At 39.9% G+C, this 18804-nt stretch overlaps 1 protein-coding gene and 1 long non-coding RNA gene across 2 annotated transcripts in view; both read left to right on the top strand.

The window, feature by feature from the left end:
• The window catches only part of snd1 (staphylococcal nuclease and tudor domain containing 1), a 179889-nt gene extending 164040 nt beyond the window's left edge, over window positions 1-15849 (top strand). The window contains exons 23-24 of the mRNA XM_028043522.1: window positions 13534-13578; window positions 14899-15849. Of these exons, the coding sequence (XP_027899323.1) occupies window positions 13534-13578; window positions 14899-14964 (111 nt within the window). The 3' untranslated portion in view covers window positions 14965-15849. The remainder of the gene's footprint in view (window positions 1-13533; window positions 13579-14898) is intronic.
• Window positions 2580-11352, top strand: LOC114160762 (uncharacterized). The gene is made up of 3 exons (XR_003598846.1): window positions 2580-3125; window positions 5254-5259; window positions 11338-11352. It is a non-coding gene; the product is annotated as an uncharacterized LOC114160762 (long non-coding RNA).
• Window positions 15850-18804: the final 2955 nt, after the last annotated feature.

The following is an 18804-nucleotide window of genomic DNA, read 5'->3' as shown; positions in this document are numbered from 1 at the left end:
TACATCAAAGATAAAGTAAATGGGAGATATGGATTCCTGCTACAAGTACTGCTCCTACACAACCCTTATATTAATCACTGTCTTTTATATGAAAATCAAATGCACAAAGAAACGGTTAAGTGTTTCTATAAAGTGCAAAGGTTAACTAAATAACAACGAGGTAAAGTGATCAAAGCCTAAAGTTGTTTGTAAGAGCCCACTTGTCCGTGAAGTTTTACCTCCCACCTCAGAGTGTGCATTGTGAGAGTATTTCGACTTCCGACCTCCACAGTGGAGTGAGTGACCATAATTCAGTCTTGGCATAATGGACCCTACAGACGAATGACAGTGATTAAACCCTCCTAGCTATTCCACTAATAGGCTTATAGACTGCACACAGATTTAGGTTTTGTAGGATCTAATGGTTCCTGTTTAGTATGCAACAGCTGTTTCTCCATTTGCCCCCTCCTTGCTGGCTACAGTTTGATATTTTGATCTGAAGGAAGCTTAACAAGCAGCAGTGTTGCCAAAGTGCTTACAAGTTTGTGTTAAAGTAAAGCTCTACAGCTTGTCCTGAAGGTAATTCCACACATAATCTGAGTCGCGGTTCTGAGTATCATTGAGATCTTCCATTTATCCTACTTGGAACAATGAGCAGAAGGGAGATCACACTACTTTTAGATGCTATCCAAGTCATACTTTCTTTTTATAATTTTTTTGTTATTTTGTTTCTCATCACCTGGTAGTCTGGTAGACTCAGTTCAATTGGAAACCAAAATTGCAACAGTTGTTACGTTTTCACACCGCACTGTCAAACAAAGCTAACCTTTTGAAAAACATGTACACCTCCTCGCCTGTGGTGGCGCTGCACCAAGAGTTACTGAAGGAAACATAACAAGCACCTCTGAAGAACACATTAGCACATCTTCCTTCTTTGTGAAATGTAAACAAAAATAGTTTTAGCAGTTGTGGGATTTCTCTTTTGTCTTTGGTAAAAGTCTGCGAGCCATTCCTCCCTCTAGTTCAGGGGTCTCAAACTCAATTTACCCGGGGGCCGCTGGAGGTAGAGTCTGGGTGAGGCTGGGCCGCATTCACACACACGGTCTCCTCAGCCGAACCTATTACCATATTTGGCCGTAGTCAGGCGCTGTAACAGCTGTAATTGTGTAGTGTCTCTTTAAGATACTCTAGTATTGCTAATGATGTCAGAAGTATGCGCCACGGCTTCTCTGTAGAGAGCGTGGGAGAAACGTGCTAGACGGACATGTTAGCTCCCTAACCTTTTAGCAGAGGTGGGGACTCGAGTCACATGACTTGGACTCGAGTCAGACTCAAGTCGTTAAAATCACGACTTGAGACTTGACTTGAAAAAATGCTCAAAGACTCGGACTTGACTTTGACTTTCATGCCATTGACTTGGGACTTGACTCGACTTGAAGCTGTTTACTTGAAAAGACTTGATATTTTTTACTCAAAGTCTTAAAATTTAAAACACATTATTTATAAAGTGGCGTCATTAATTAATTTCACTCATTCCGTATCAATATGCGCAGACCGTCACTATGGTTTTCCTCTCTCCTTATGTATGTATGTGTACGTAGCTGCAGCACAACCAATCAAATTAACAGGATTTGGACGTTTAAAAAAACGCGGCAAAGCTACAGAGCTCAGGGAACGAAATACGAAATAACCGCTCGAATATGCTTCCGCGAGTAATTTCTTTTGGCTACGTAGGTTATGAACTTTCGACTAAAAAACGAACTGCAACTTGTAAAACATGCAAGAAGAGAATATCGGATGGAGATGCCACGACGTCCAACTTTGTCCGGCATTTGAAGCTTCACAAAGATCGGTAGGTGGCGCTTTTCTTTTGCTGTAAGATAGCTGACTTTAGCTAACTTCGTGTTAGCATGTGTACTCCGGGTTAAATTGGTGATTATTTACCATAAATCCGGTCCTTCAAATGCCTCCACAAATAATGTGCACCGTGTTAGCTCAGGAAGCCGGTGGATAGTGAGCGGGGCTCCGGAACAGAAAGCAGATTCTGGACCTGAACCAAGGGAACAGAGTCTCTCTGTCCCATCATGATGATGAGCCGGGTCTAGTATCATCTAAGGATGGTTGGTGTATTTGAAGACATCTACGTTGGGAAATTATATTGACAATATATTGTTTTGACAGGTCAGAGAAAAGAGGAAAAAACTGCTGTTATGGTTCTTTGTATTGTGCTGTGGAAATGTCAGCATTTTCCTCTTTTTTTTATTGAATATCAAGTTTAACAGAACTGGGCAATAAAGTGGTCCAATTTAAAAATGTTTTTTATACTTTGTGTTCAGCTACACATGTTCTATCATTTGAGATAAATACATATTTTAAAACGAACAAATGGTCTATTATTTGAATTTTATGTATAATTGCAAATTATAAAAAAAAAATAAAATAAAAACGACTCGAAATGACTTGAAATTAAAGGTTCCTGACTTGAGACTTGACTCGACTTTTGCCTGTCTTTACTTGAGACTTGACTCGGACTTGAGGACAAAGACTTGAGACTTACTTGAGACTTACAACACAGTGACTTGGTCACACCTCTGCTTTTTAGTAATGTTACGGGTTGTTTGGACGCTGCTCAATTTTCATGTCTGATAATATAGCAGTCGTTCAACCGGGCTTTGTAAGAGCGTATTTATTAGAGGACAACACTGTGGAATTCCCAGTACCAGTGTGGTTGTGAGTTTTTGACCGTCCTGACGAATCTGCCGCCTACTCTCCTCCCTTAAACACAACCCAAGCGTTACAGCACCTAACCTTAATTACGTTACACTGATCAGCAACTTCCGGGTCTAGACTGGATGCTGAAGCACGTGAAGCGGGAGCAGCCGCGGAAATTGCGCATGTACCGCATGCAAATAATGACAAATAGAAAATGCAAATAGGCCCGGCCGATGTCCCGCCCCCGATTAGCAATATACTCCACGGTGATTGGTAAGTTCGTTCAGCTCCGCACACAACACTGAAAAGTGCCAATTATATCAAACTCGCGGGCCGCACTAACATTAAACTTTCATATTAAGGCGAGGGCCACAAACTATCGTCCCGAGGGCCGCAGTTGGCCCACGGGCCGCGAGTTTGAGACCCCTGCTCTAGTTCTAGTCATGAATCTGTTTTGATTGTATTCAACCAGGATGCCCTGCACGAGAGTTCACTTCCTGCTTTTGGAGTGGTCTCCGGTCTGCTTGGCCTTCACATATGCATTCAACCTAGTGGACTTCGTTTTTGTTTGGTCTGCATCAGGGTTCTATTATGCATTCACACCTCCCCGATCGAACCGGACTTTCTAGGCAAACAAAGAAGAGCTCAATTATAAAGCAGGCTAAAATGGGGCTGGTCTGAATGAACCCCATGTTAAAGTCAGCTGTTAAGACATATTCCACACCTGTTCTGCTTTTTTAAACGTGTGCTGAAAAGATAAATATGTAAGCAAGTGACGAAGTGGTTTAGATGAGCTATTGTTCACAGTGTCAGCTGGGTGAATTTACAGTTATCCCTGCTGCTTTAGTAAATGGTTGCATCTTTGATCTACAGTACTTGTGTTTGTGTGGAGTCATTTGTTTACAAGGTGCACACTGGCTTAGAGATTCATGGGTGCCACGACTCCTGCTTCTGGTGACACAACAAAAAATACTGTTCTGCAGGAGCAACAGCCAAAAAATGTTTTAAGATATAACCTTTTTTATGCCACCTGGATCCGTGCCTCATTTTTCATCTCGTTTAGCCTTCGGTGCTACAGTACGGCACACCGTCTTCTGCGTCCTCGTTCACACCCCTCCTCCTCTTCCACTCAGACAATCAGCCTACATGTAAAAGTGACTTTTGTCCTTCCCCATCTCATCCTGTTTGTCTGTTCTTTATCCAGTGCTGGGGATTGGAACATGGTCACTGTAATCTGTACTCAAGTTCTAAAGCATTATATAACAGATGGGCTGTAATGTTCATTGGCACTTGAGCAGCCATTAATAGTCAGTCATAAGTGCACCGAAGGTTAACACCAGTCTTTGAGGGTGGCTTTGTCCCAAGAGGGAGACAGCAGGGAGGGGATTTTCATCCATTTGGAGTTTATTTCTTTTTCAAGTGCATTCCACCTTAAGCTGTACTTTAGTAGATGCTCATGATGCACACCATATGAACAGCTGCTGTTTAGCATTTTTACCCAAAATGAGACGTGCATTATGATTTAATACCTGCTGCAGATTATTGGGAAAGTAAGTGGAATTAGACAAAAGGGAAACAGATGACAAGCAAAAATTATGACCAAGATAATGTAATAATTGCACACTGTATCCACTTAGGCAGATTTAATACTCCCAAATCAAGTTAATGTTGATTCAGATATAGATCTGGAGAACTTTTATTTCTGTACCAATGTTTGTTTTTGTTTCAACAGCCCCTTAGGTGGAGTTCTGCTGTACTTTGTAGATTGCCAGGTAAAGTGGCTGCGATATAAAGTGTTGGCCACGGGTACATATAATCAGCATGTTGGTGTCATAAATGAGCTGTTAGCAAAGCTCACCAGCTCAGTAATAGTTGCCTCAGGCAGCCAGATTTAGAGCAGTGTCAACCATGTCATTTGGTCTGATTGCCCCTGATGGCAACTGCTATTCTTGAGTTGGTGGAAGACTTTTGTTTTTCTTCCTCCAGTAGAATTTCTGACAATTATGTAATTAAGTGGGCATTGATTTTCCTATGGGTGTAGATGCAAAAAGCTAATTGAATTTATTATGACAAAGAATTTATTATGACAAATAGCTCATTTATTATGACAAAATAACGTCTATGAAGTATTAAAAAAAGTTAATACCTAAAGCAAACCAGAGATGATGAATGTTTGCCATGTTGATTGATTCTCTGTGTACAAACATTTAGTCCCCCTCTCTAACAACCTCTGATGCGTTTCCCCTCCTCAGGCAGAGCAGATAAGCTGAGCTTCTCTTAAATGGTCCTGGCTCTATAAACTCTTAAAACAATGGCATCGTGCCACATGGACGCTCACCCTGATACTCACTAACACACTTCCCTCTTCTTTTATTTATCCCTCTAAATTCTGTTCCTTATACATTTATGAAATTCTGCTTTTTTAATTTGAACACTAACAAACCCTGAACTCTACCAGATTTTTCCTTGTTGTGGCCATTTACATAATGTTTTTTTTTTTTTTTTTACTAAATTCCAGGAAGCGTTTCATTCATTTGTACACAACAGTGCCTGAATTGGAAGTTGTGTGTTAAATCCAGTGTGATGCCGATTCCAGTATCAGTGGATGAATAGAAAATCCTTACTAATCTGCACATCACCTTGAACTCTCCATGCCCATTGTAGAACATGGTGGTGGCAGCATTATGGTGTGGGAAGTCTATTCTCCAACTGGTCAGTGTTGAAGATTTTTACCTACTTTTTCATCTATCATAAAATAAGGTTTGTAACTTGGCAAAATGTGAAAAGTGTGTGTGCAAGACAAAGTATTCTCTTCATCAACTTGATCTTGATTCCTTTGTTCCCTAGAACTTGTATCTTTTTATCACTCGCTTCTTAATTACTTTGCTTGTTCTTGCATTTGCAATTTATCCTCTGCTTCTTTTTATCGCTTGTCAAATTGCTTTTATCATCAGTTAGAAAAAAAAAAATCCCACCAATCTCCCCTCACTGTTTTCTCTATTTTTATTATTTTTTAATAGGCCTTGGTATTCATTTTATCTAAGCGGAGCAACAGCAAGTGATCTGCACAGTATTTGGTGGGAAGCTTGTTTGGCTTTTGCATGTTCTAATTTGCATTTTGTCTTTCAGTGCTATGTCATGATGAGTAATAATCCCCAGGAATTAGAGTGGAGAGCTGCTCAGATCAGACCTGGCAGCAGCCTGATAATGAGCTCTGATTTAAAATGTTGTGTGATTATTTGCAGCTTGCATCAGCTGGTGTTGCCCTGTGAGACTTCTGCTGATAATGCCATAATGCCTCCTTTACTATTTAAAGCGAAGGTAGAGGTGCAAGACCTGAACGGCGTCTTCGCTTAGTGGAAGAAAAAAAAAAAGAAGCATACCTGGCTCAACAGAATTAGAAATAGATATGAAATGTATTTTTCTTTCTGCCTGATTGGTTACACAGAAAGCGCCTGCAGCATCTATTTTTGACCAGCTCACAGAAATCTGCACCCAGACCTGATATTTCTTTGTCCAAGATGTAATGAGTCTGTCATGGCAGCTCAAGTGGAAGATGGCTGTGTGGTTAGCAGCACTATCTGTTGTGCTCGGCTGCTTTTCACCAGTGTTTTCTGTCAGCAGCTGCCAGCGACATGACTGATTCAAACTGTGGCAGGCCACTTGGTGCTAGCTGTCTCGTCCAGTCACCTCAGCTAACTGACACTGGTGCTAGCCCCGCAAAGTTCATTAGCGTTACAAGCTAATAATCTCCAGTTTGATAATCACAAGTCAATTACAAATACGGATGCGTTTGTCACTTCTCTGCTGGCGCAATTATTATAAATCACCAGCGCTCACTTCTGCAATATCGATCCAGGCCTCATCTCTAAACTGTCCCTTAGGACTAGATTAAGATGTAGCAGCGGCGTTTAAAGGCTAAGCTCATGTATCTGAACACCTGTGTTAGACCTTTAGTGAGAGGGGGGTGCCAGAGTGTGTCAGCAGAAAGTAGACTGTGGGGAAAACAGCTGTGAGGTAGCTTTTTAAGTGTGAGAGTGACAGATGAGTCGAGGAATCTTTAATTACCCAGGAAGTCCCTTGGGAAATATAGTTTTGTTTTTTAAATGTTCTCTGCCTATATTGTTGCTGCATTCAAACGGAGGTCCTTCTTTTCATGTATAAACGTCGAGCAGGGCTCTCTGAAGTTGTAAAACGCTTTAGGCAACTTGAGAAGTTGTGAGAAGCTTAAGATGCAAAGAAGATTTTTGTTATTTATGCATCTTTTTTGTCTTTTCTTTTTTTGCACACACACTGCCTCATGTGGTTTGTTTTAAAGTTCACAGTTAGAACCCCCACTGTAGTTAATGGCACAGCGGGGTAATTGTGTTAATGGAGTTTGTGAGTGTAGCTGAAGATTGAGCTGTGTGGCTGGATGTGGGGAATCCATACAGGAAATAAGTGTGGAGGCTCACGTTCAGGATGCCTCCAGGGATGACTCGTTCCATTTATCAAAGCACTATTCTGCAGTTTGGCACATATACTATACTGCAAAGGAAGCTTTGTATCATGGAATCCACTGCAAAGAACAGCTAAGGACACTGATTTTATGCTACATGGAAACGTAGCTCTTCTTTACTCAAGATGCACAGCTACAAATTTAGGCCTGTTGGGCAATCTTCTTTTCATGTAGCCCAGATGTTGCTCATTAGCAGACTGGCCCTCATAGTTATTACACGTTTTAATGAAGTACAGGAAAAATTATTGGATTAAAATTAATGACAGAGTGGCGATGGTGACAGGGTACATTAGAGATAAGACTATTTTTAAGAATCTTTTTTTTTACTGCCACAAATCAAAGGAATAGAAATCAAGTGAAGTGTAGAATAGTTTAGTCCAGGTTTTACCCGTCCATATATTGTGGTTTTCATTCTTGTTTCATTCTTCAGTGATACTTATGCTGGAAAACGTAAAACTTGCTAAACCTAGTGGTAGCATGCTAGGGCAATCTTCCGTGTTAACAAATGTTAAAAGTTGACAAGTGAGACTATTAGCTAGACAAGAAATAAAATAGCATATAATTTCACAAAATCTGCAAATTTAAAGTGAAATGGAAAAACAACAAACATTTATGTCTATAGATTTTGATCACATTCTGACTAAGCTTAAAAGTCCATAAGTGGTTTCTAACCATTTTTTGGAAACTTCACCCAAACGATTTCTCAAGTTGCCTTCTTCATTTTTTAACTGGTTTCATTCTCGTTGTGCTCTACGGCTGTGTGACAGCAGGTATTCTCCCCAGTAAAGACTCAATATCTATTTTACAAGAAATATTGGAGATGGGGTCTTAAATGGGCAGTTTCTACTCCGTCATCATTGACTCTACACACAGTCGAGCCAGTTTTCACGTCTTCCTGCTACGTTGATCTGAGGACCGAGCTGGCACGCTTCTCTTCACAGACTATAGTCCATTTTCCATGATGAATGCTTATAAATGTCTGCCCACCATCATTTCTAGACTTATGAGAACCAAGATGTTGTCGAGCTTTTTTTTTTTTCTGGAAAAGAAAATGCATATTCAAAGATTCTAATTGGAATAAAACTGTAATCTCCTTTGATTACAAGGTGCCTTTGGGAGAGAGCTGGACAGTATACGTGGATCTGTTGAGTTACATGAGTGTGACCTCTTAACTGTATGAACCCATGCTGGTGGGCTTGTCATGTTAGTTCCCACCAAAGTGTCTGATCTTCTCCGACAGCCATGCTGGAAGGGAGGCTAACCAGCAGGCAACAGGAAGAAATCCCAGCCAGCCTCAGATCAGTGGCACTGACCCTCACAAATATGATGTGAACTTGTCTCCCTTTGCACTTGTCTCTCTTTGTTTCTATTATCAAAATACTTTAACATTTTTCTAATAAAATTGTTGAATATCTTAAGACTCCTTCCAGGTATGTCAAACTAATTGCTATCTCAAAATCGATAGTAAGAAAAATTATTATTCAAAGATTAGTCATTGGCATCCAAATCGATAATGACTGTTCACATTGACACGTTTCATCCAGCAGCAGTGCTCTAATAACAAACATTCACCATCTCCCCAACTTTGAAACTCTGCTAACTCGGCGATTACATCCAGAACAAAACATCTGTGATCCTCTTTAGCCAACAGGACTAACACAACAGCGTTGTTTGAAAGTACTTTCCCTATGAGGTAGACAGACAGACAGGACATGCTAGCTCCGCTGACATTATGATGCTGATGTTTGAGAGCACTTAAAAAATGACTTGTTGGCATTTACTGGCTCAGCACATGTATTATGATGCTTATAGTTAAGAAAAAAGAAACCATAAGGAGCAGTTTAGCAGGGACCTGGAGGATCGACCATTTAGAAATCAACAATATCCTTTGCCTACATGAAGACTGGACATTATTAAACTCGGGACCAGAGTCAATCAAACCTTGATTTGGCTGCATTAATACTTGGGTAAGATGTATCAACAATTTTTAGAAACTTTAAAGAGTACATTTATCAGCTTGAAAATAATAATGGTAGTTTGAACTATTCTGTTGGCTGATTAGCCTGTTGTCCTACTTTTAGGAAGCTAGTGCATCAAGCCTGTGCTTCTGTAAGAAACCTTACAGAGCTCACATAGCACCTGGTTTTTGTCACCAGACATAATATACTTCCATGCATTCCCTTCAAAAGAGTCTTTAAGACTCCCATTTAAACCTGAAACAAGCCATTTATTCTCATGATTTTGAAATTACTAGTTTCAAAACTAGTAATTTTTTCACTAGCATGGTGATGCTTATGTGCATCACTATGTGATGCACATAAGCCACATGGTGACAATTTCCTCTTCTGACCATAATCATTAAGAGGTATTTACCAATTATTGTGGTCAGCCTCATTGATGATGACTAAGTATGGAAGACCTGCTTTCCATTCAGCATGTTGATGTTCACTTTGGGATTCCTTCGTCCCACTCAGTCATGACAGGCCTTAGAGAGTTATTTCTCTGGTTAGCTATGGTGCTTACAAGACAAGCTCCTCTCCATCAAACCACTTGTAAGATGACAAGTCTGAAGAGACCCCCTTTTATCCCCTCACCCCCAAAAAAGCCTGGCCTCTTCTCTGCTTGCCATGCAGTATTCATGCATGGGCATGTTGAACGAGAGACGTCTCTTAGGACCGTCTCTCAGCCAAGTACTCTCAACTTGAAACAGTGTGGGCTACTAACATAAAAGCCGTTATGTTCCAGTACATGCTCTGATGATGACTGTTTAGTGCAGTTTTTCTGCTCTCTATGCAGACAGAGAGGGTCTGAGATTACATGAGAGAACAAAACGGGATGCATTACCAACAGTTATTGAAGGGTGTGGAATCTGATTTCAGTGTTTTCCCTCCAGTTGTGGAAAAAAAGTAGAGAAAAATATTTGTTTACCCTATTAAAGTTGTGATTAAGCAACAAGGACAAAAAGAACAGAAAAGGTAAATGTCATAAAGGTTAAGTTGTCATTTCTTTAAACTTGCTTGTTTAATTACAGACTCTAAAAGCTTAGCATACATTAAGGATCTCATTGCCCCCTTTTCACTTGAGTGACTTAAGTCAACAAGTACGTAAACAAACCTTTAATAATCAGCTTTTTCTGTGCACTTTATCCAAACGTAAGTTTTCCTTCACCAGCTTTAAAATCAATAAATAAAGTCGTAGCTTACCTACGCACCAGAAGGACTCAACCTGCTAAAGACGTGCAGCATTAGCTCATTCTTACGTCCATCACTTTCACACCACGTTTACCAGAACACCACCTGGACATGGCACGAGGGCCAGCGTTCCACTCACTCTTTCAGATTCACAGCCAGTCAGAAAAACCAAGCAGTGCCAAAGCGCCGGGCCCGCACCACCTGTCGTTCAGCTCATCAAAAGCCTCACACCAACACACCGTCTCTCATTTAGTCTCATGTCAGTTTCTTGAATCCACTCAAACTGACTTGTGGTTTTCATGGAAATATGTTTTCCTGGTATCTGACGATGAGATCAGTAGGAACTGATGGATTAAAAACTGTGAAATGTGCAGTTCTGTGGTTAATAAAAATAAATAAATTAAACCCTTTAGGGGGCTTTCTTGAACATGCAGTTACATCTTTAGCCAAACTGTCTATGGTCACCACTCATCATACTGGCATCTGTCTGGCATATGGGAGCTCTGTTGGGTCATCCAGACAAACACCACCACCAGCTGCTCTCTTCTACCCAAGCCCTTCACAATTACTGCATTTTTTCCCCCTCTGCAGCTTCTTTCCCTATGATCAATATTTAGCTCTCGAAAACTGCGCTTCATCTGAAAACTAACCATCTTTAGGTTTTCCTAATTACTATTGTCTTCCTTGCTTTGCTGAAACATTTTTTAACAAAATTCAGGATCACACTTCACTGCCATCATCTTGCATTCTCCTTCCTTCCTGCGTATTTCATGCCACAGTTGTTTCCTAAATGAGAAAAATTCCTTGTCTTCGCCACGCCGGGTGGGTTTTTGCATGCATTTGAGTCATAAATGAGCCATTATGCCTCCCCACTGGAGTCCATAGAAGAGCAGTGAAAGACGGATCCGGCACATGATACACGGCGCTGTTTAACAAAAAACCCACAAAAATCTAGAGTTCAACTGATTGGCTTCTGTGTTCATTGAACTGAAGTGAGCAGAACGGTGAAAGACGAGGGTTGAGCTGATAAAGGCACCCTCCCCACCAGACGAGTGAAACTTTCAGTACGGCAACATTTCATCTTTGCATATTGTCTTGTAGTGCTCTTGACTTTGCATCTGTTGCGAAATATTTTTGCATTTACATGGAGACTTGTAATTAGTTTTGAAAAAAAAACATTGAAAGATGCACGTTCCTTGTGCTTTTATTTTCTCTCGAATTTATCACTTGTGTTTCAGATATGCAACTGTCCTCCACCTAAGTTTTAAATGCAGCTTTTGGAAGACTGTGAAACATGATGTGAACTCCGACAGCCCCCCCCTACAGAGCCCAAATGGCATCTACGGCCTTTCTTTTGTGTGTGTCTGTGAAATATCATTGGTGGGGTCCTCCATATGGTGACATCTGCCTGGTGGGACTAACGCGCCATACTCGTCCGCCTTCCAAAAAATCTCTTGCCTTAGTTGGCTTTGATGGATGCCTTGTGCAGGCACAGCACTTTCCTCCCCACTCACACACCCACATGCACACATTCAGAGCTGCCGTACGATCCAGCTGTAGGTCTGTTATCTTGGCCGTGCCGTGTGCAGCGCAGATATCTAATCAACCTATGTGCACAAGCTAGCTAAGCAATTAAACTCCAGAGTCCTATCCATCCCCATCCCACTCGACTGTTTTAACATCTGGCATGCTTGTTTTGGTGCTTGAGCGCACGCCAGCTCGTCTGCTGCTGTAATCAGCTACAAAAAGCAGCGCACAATTGAATCCGTGACATGGTTTCATCTTTTGCTGCAAGTGAAATTTGATTCTGTGTTCCTCCTTTGCAGCTGATTTCCTCTGTGTTAACCCAGAAAAGGCCCAAATTCTTCATCTGCCGCATGGATTTTATCCGCTGAAGTGACAGAAAGTGACATGTGCTGTGGTGTTACTTTGTAGAGTTTGTTCAGATTCTGTACATAATGTGGACTGATGTTGGAAATGGTGAAGGACACCTTCACTGTGAGGGTTTGTCACTCAAACTCTCTAAGGTCCATACTTCCTCTTATCCACCTAAACAAATGCACTCTCTTCATCCTCTTCTGCCCCCACCCCGACCCTGTGTCCTATTACTCATCACTGGTTCATTCAAAGAGGCTAAATGGCTGTTCTAGCAGAAGCAGTCAATATGCTCAACGTTTGCACATTGGCCTTCATTCCTCCTCTAACTCTTGCATATTCTGTGTACTCAGTAAATGATTTTTTTTCCCTTACTGTAATAATTCTTCAAAAAGACAAACTTTTCAGCATCTCATTTCCAAAAATCCATCCATCCATTTTTTATCTTTAATTTTTAAACGCAACATATTTAACGGCAGGCCTTTGGAAAACGGTCTTCCAGAAATGGAGAGAAAATGAGATTGCATCATTGTGACAATGTTTAAAACTATATAGAATTTAGAAGGGTGACTGCGTGACTTCACCAGTGTAAGAGTTTGACCTTCATTTAAGAAAAATAGCACGGAAAATCTTTTCTCTACTAGTGTTTGTTAGCCGTCTGGTTCCCCCCCCCCCCCACTACTGTACAGTAAAATCAAGATCACATTTGGGGTCTGTGCTCCTTTTTAGCTTGTGGCTCCCTTATGGCGACCCGCTACTGCACTTGATTATAAATTGCTACTCTAAACTGACGAGGTGTTGGCCCAAGGCTAGAGAGGCAGGAGGATTTAAGGAAGGCTCTCATCTCAGTTGACTTTGATGGTTGAAGTTGTTGCATGAAGAGCAAAGTGATGCGCCACACGCAGCGGGGAAAGCAATGACCCTAAAAAGTGAGCCATCATGTGACGTCAAAAATCTCTGCTATGCTTCCCACACTGCAGTGACATAACCAGGCTGCGTCTGTGTGTTATCTCGATCCTGTTGATCTTCAGAGAACACGCTGCTCTTCGCAACCTCTGTTACATGGAGAGTGAGCATGTACCCTTCCTCTTAGAAATTTGGGCTTTCAACAAGAAACTCAGAAATCTCCCTGCATGTTTGGAAGGAAATGCTTCCAGTTGAAGAGCTGGTGGAAATGATGCATTGGTTCTAATTCTTTTTAATAATAATAATTTTTTAAAAAGCAGACATGTGACGTGGTTATGTGACATGCTAATAGCTCATCTCTTTCTTCTGTAGGTGACAGAGTATCTGAACAGCCAAGAATCTGCCAAGAGTGCCAGGGTAAGTAGCATTTAACTTTTTTTTTTTTCAGTTCCTCACTTCCTCCTTGCGATATACTTTGATGGAACAAGAATATATCAGTGATATCTTTTATTTCCTTGTTTACAGAGGGGAGTGTCTTGCAAAAGTATTTATACTACTTCTCTGAAAATGTCATGTTACAACAAAGTGAAAGTTTTCTTATGGATTTTAGGTGATGAACCAACATGAATATAAGGATAATAATGCTCGTTATAAAACTTTTTAGGAATCTAAAAAATAAATCTAAAAAAACTTAGATCGAGGTTCAGTTGAGAACCTTTGCCAACACAAAGGATTAAAGCTTACACAAGCTCTCCAGTCAGCATGAGGTGGAACAATTTCACAAAGAATGTGGCAAAAAGACAGTCACACTTGTTTTCCTTCATTATTTGTGAACTTTGTGGTGATCTATCACGTAACACCCCCATCCTCTAATGACTGCGTTGAAGTTTGAGGTCATAACATGTTCAAATGTTAAACGTTTAATTTCATGACCTTTGCAAGACTGTGAGTTGGTAACATTTAGATTTAAATTTGCAGTGGTGTTGATGCGGAAGAAGAATGTATGTATTCCAAACCTGTATAAATAAAAAGTAAATGCATCTTTTTTGTTAGACAACCTTTCCATAATAGCTTCAACTAGAACAAGCTGACATAAACTGTCAACCATTACTGCTGCAGTTCTTAAACAATACATTTCTCCTGTGCTCTATTATTTACCCAGTGGTTCTCTGGCGTGTTCCCACGAAAAGACAGTCATGTGACTGTAATGGTGAGCTTGGTTCACATCTGAGTCGCTGCCGTGTTTTCAGGATGTCAGGGAGGAGCACAAAAAGGCAGCGGTGTGAGAAATGGCTTCATTCATTTCATTCATCGCTAATAAGTAGCGCTAATTAGCACAGTTGCTAATTAGCTATGAATCACAGCGTTAACAGCTGAGTGCACATGCCTGAGAACAGAAAAAAAACATCCTACACAGACACAGTTATGCATCCAGACAAAGAGATGGGACAGTTTTATAACATTTGCATAACTATGCACACTTTTGCAGCCACTTTGTGGTAACTGCGACATTTAAAGGATGCATGTGGCGGTTTATGAGGCGATGCACTGTCTGGGTAATGGAACAGGAGAAGTAATAGACTGAGTGGTGTTGGATGGAAAAAGACAAAAGGAAAAAAAAAAGTAAAGGGAGCCGGAGATGCAGGCAGCCTCTTGTAGCTTTGCAGGAATTAAGTCTAATATATGTCTGGTTGTTTCTTCCATTGTGGTTGATTAAAGCCTTTGTCTTCTCATCAGCTTAACATTTGGCGCTATGGAGATTTCCGCGCAGATGATGCAGATGAGTTCGGATACCGCCGTTAAAGAGATAAAAAACTAAAGCAACCATCCAATTAACGCCATTCCAAAGACCGACATGGACAGGAAGCGATGCATTGACGAGAAGACTAACCCAAACGACAAGCATGGACTCACTCTTCCTCCTTTTAGACATCTCATCCCTTCTGTCTGGCTTCTCTTCCACTTGAGCATAATTTTTATAATTTCTTTTCTCCAGCTTGCTCCTTCAGTGATGCTTAAAAATTTCATGATATAATTACTTTCCATTTATCCTCTACTTCCTAATCAGCCCCTGCAAGCTAGAGCAATCTGCACTGTTGCCAATCTGTTATTTGCCATGTTATCCTGTCAGCAAATTTCTTGTGTGAATGATATTAAGTATGTGTTTCAGCCAATCATGTTCTTCAAACGTGAGGTTCCATCCCAATCCCAGCTTTATCCTTCGCTAGAATGGAACGGTTGTTTTTTTTAAGGTAAACGTTCAATTTTTCTCCTCAGCAAATGCTTCCCTAATGAAATGTGTGATTATGTTGAAAGGTGTAAATTCCTTAATTTTAGAAATGTAGTGCAGGTGAAGCCACATGGATGAGAAAAAGGATGAATTTATTTTTTGTCTTCAGTGTATATTTCTGTGACACTTTTGCAGATGTTTTTGTGGGGAGTGTTTTGTCGTTTATTCACTCTCACTTTTTCTGACGGGTAAATATAGATGCCTTCATGTGGCATTGCATCATCTCTCTTTCTGTAAAAGTTTACATTCTAATACTGGTGATGATCCTGTCTCTGGCAGTCTCTTCTCTTTCCGTCTCTTTATGCCATATCAGATACAGTGTTTGAACTTGTTTCCAGGTAATGAATCTTTGCATTGTAATAAAAATCTACGGAATAAAAAAATAAGCAAAGTACAAATATCCTGTTTATTTTTTCTTACAAATCTAACTGTAAGTATGTTTGAATGCTTTTTAAAGCATTTGTTCCTCTGCAGAGCAATTGCTTTAGAGAAAACAACTCTGAACATAGGTAGCTGACAGCTAGACATGATGCTTTAAATTATTTTTTGTGAAAAATTTCAGATTAAGATTGCATTTGAATATCAGGTCCTCTGCTGATTCCTCTTTTCCCAGTTTCAAGCGCATGTTAATTAAAAAGCACATCAACTTCAGTACAAAACTTATACAGTCAAGTTTAAAAAGTGTGGATTATGAAAAGCATTTCTCCATCTTTGGATATTATTTGGTGTCTGCTAAATGAAACCTGGTGGAAGTTGGAACAAAGTGCTCAAAAACATTTAATAATTCCTGATTTCTAAATGGATGCTACATTAAATTACAGCTGAAAGTAGACTTCCTCTGGTTTGTTAAATCAGACCTCGACTCCCAAGTTTGCATCCATAAACCACCATTTAAAGCATGTTTTTTGAAACCATTTCCACAAAATGAGACACAGAGCACTTCCTTAATGGACATCAAAAGCTCTGGGTTTTGTAACTCTGCTACATCTTCAAGGTCACCCTGCTGAAACCCACGTCAAGGGTAAAATATACATCTGTGCATTTATGTTCACTTGAACGAGGCAGATAGTTCATTTGCATTGGAGATATATGGTGGATGTTTTCATCACCAATGAAGATCCATCACTTTTACCATGTGGTGAGTGACAGCTCGGTGTGTGAAGCCTTCATCCTCAGCAGCCTAGGCTGATCAAATGAACAGGAGCCTCTGTCTGCTTCAGAGCGAACCCTTTAAACTGCATTCATCCCATGATAGGAAATTTGGATTCCAGTTTGTGCACATCAGTGTCATGGGGCATATCACCGCAATATTTATTGTGCCATAGACCAACTACAGATGCTGATATGGGACAATAAAGATTTTCATTATTGCCAGATGAACTTGCAGTCACCTGTGCCTTCAGTCTATTCTCTTTTTTTATTATTATAAAAAGACAGAAAATGCTTAAATCTAATCTGCTTTGCCCAGGAAAACTTCAGCAATAAGAATTGTGTAAAAACCAGAGCACAGCAGTAAAAGATATCACTAGATATTGAATTGTTTAATTTGCTGCAAATAAGATGCCTGAGAAAAGTTGTTTAAAAAAGATGAGTTGGTATAATATGACTGAGAATTTTGGAAAAATGACTCGTAGTATACTACGATGTTCAAAATGGGGAAAAAATGACAAACGAAACCAACGCGTAAATTCAAGCAGGGAGACTTGAATTTCCGCCTACCTACATCATCCAATTGCCACGCCTACACCTCAGCCAATCAGATGCAAGTCGTCGCTTCGCTTCAACCAATCATCACTCAAGAACCCCTTCACAAGGCCCAATGTCTGGGAGGGAAGAGGAAAACTACTCTGAACCTCACCTAGAGCTGTTCGTGCAAGCGTGCAATTCTCAGCATGCAGGTCTTCTGATGGGGTTCAAGGCAAAGAAAACTTTCCAACTATTGCTTTTTCTGTGTGTCACTCCAGATTGAAATAGTATAATATAACCTAAAATTGTTATGGTTATGTTTTTTCAACATTTTGAAATAAAATGTCTGTAAAGTGTAGCGTTCAAAATGTGCAAAAATGACTAATACCAATGTATGACTTACATTGGTTTGTAAATGCCAATGTACCAACTTGTGCTATTTTAATTGGAAAGATTATGTACAAATGTGTAGGGTAAAAGACTCTGTATACGGCATCACTCACACTTTGACCAATCATGTTCAAAGCTCGGTGACATTCTTCTCTAGTTTGTAGAATCACTGGCACCTTAGTTTATATGGCAGTGGATGACTCTTAAATTTTTATTGTTCTTGTTCTCTGTTTCTTGTTTTTGATTGTCTGAATAATTGAAATTGATTGATTGATATGATGCTCAAAATAGGAGGAAATTATTTTTCTTCGGATGTGTACGCAGGCCGAAATGACTCACAGTATAGTATGACATTCAAAACTAGCTAAAATGACATAGTATACATGTCGTTTTTTTGACATTTTCGACGTCATACTATAGCATGTCGTTTTTTTGACATTTTCGACGTCATACTATAGCATGTCGTTTTTTTGACATTTCCGACGTCATAGTATAGCATGTCGTTTTTTTGGACATTTTCGACGTCATAGTATGGCATGTAGTTTTTTTTGACATTTTCGACGTCATACTATAGCATGTCGTTTTTTGGATATTTTTGACGTCATATTATAGTCTGTCGTTTTTTGGACATTTTTGACGTCATAGTATACCATGTCGTTTTTTTGGACATTTTCGACGTCATAGTATACTATGACGTCGAACATTTTTGACACTAATGTCAAAAAAACGACATGGTATACTATGACGTCAAAAATGTCCAAAAAAACGACATTCTATACTATGACGTCGAAAATGTCCAAAAAAACGACATGCTATACTATGACGTCGAAAATGTCCAAAAAAACGACATGCTATACTATGACGTCGAAAATGTCCAAAAAAACGACATGCTATACTATGGCGTCGAAAATGTCCAAAAAAACGACATGCTATACTATGGCGTCGAAAATGTCCAAAAAAACGACATGCTATACTATGACGTCGAAAATGTCCAAAAAAACGACATGCTATAGTAGGACGTCGAAAATGTCCAGAAAAACGACATGCTATACTATGACGTCGAAAATGTCCAAAAAAACGACATTCTATACTATGACGTCGAAAATGTCCAAAAAAGCGACATGCTATATATACTATGACGTCGAAAATGTCCAAAAAAGCGACATGCTATACTATGACGTCGAAAATGTCCAAAAAAACGACATGCTATACTATGACGTCGAAAATGTCCAAAAAAACGACATGCTATAGTATGACGTCGAAAATGTCAAAAAAAC

This window comes from Xiphophorus couchianus, chromosome 17, assembly GCF_001444195.1.
Source record: "Xiphophorus couchianus chromosome 17, X_couchianus-1.0, whole genome shotgun sequence".
NCBI classification, from domain to species: domain Eukaryota; kingdom Metazoa; phylum Chordata; class Actinopteri; order Cyprinodontiformes; family Poeciliidae; genus Xiphophorus; species Xiphophorus couchianus.
This window is presented reverse-complemented; position numbering and strand designations above follow the sequence as displayed.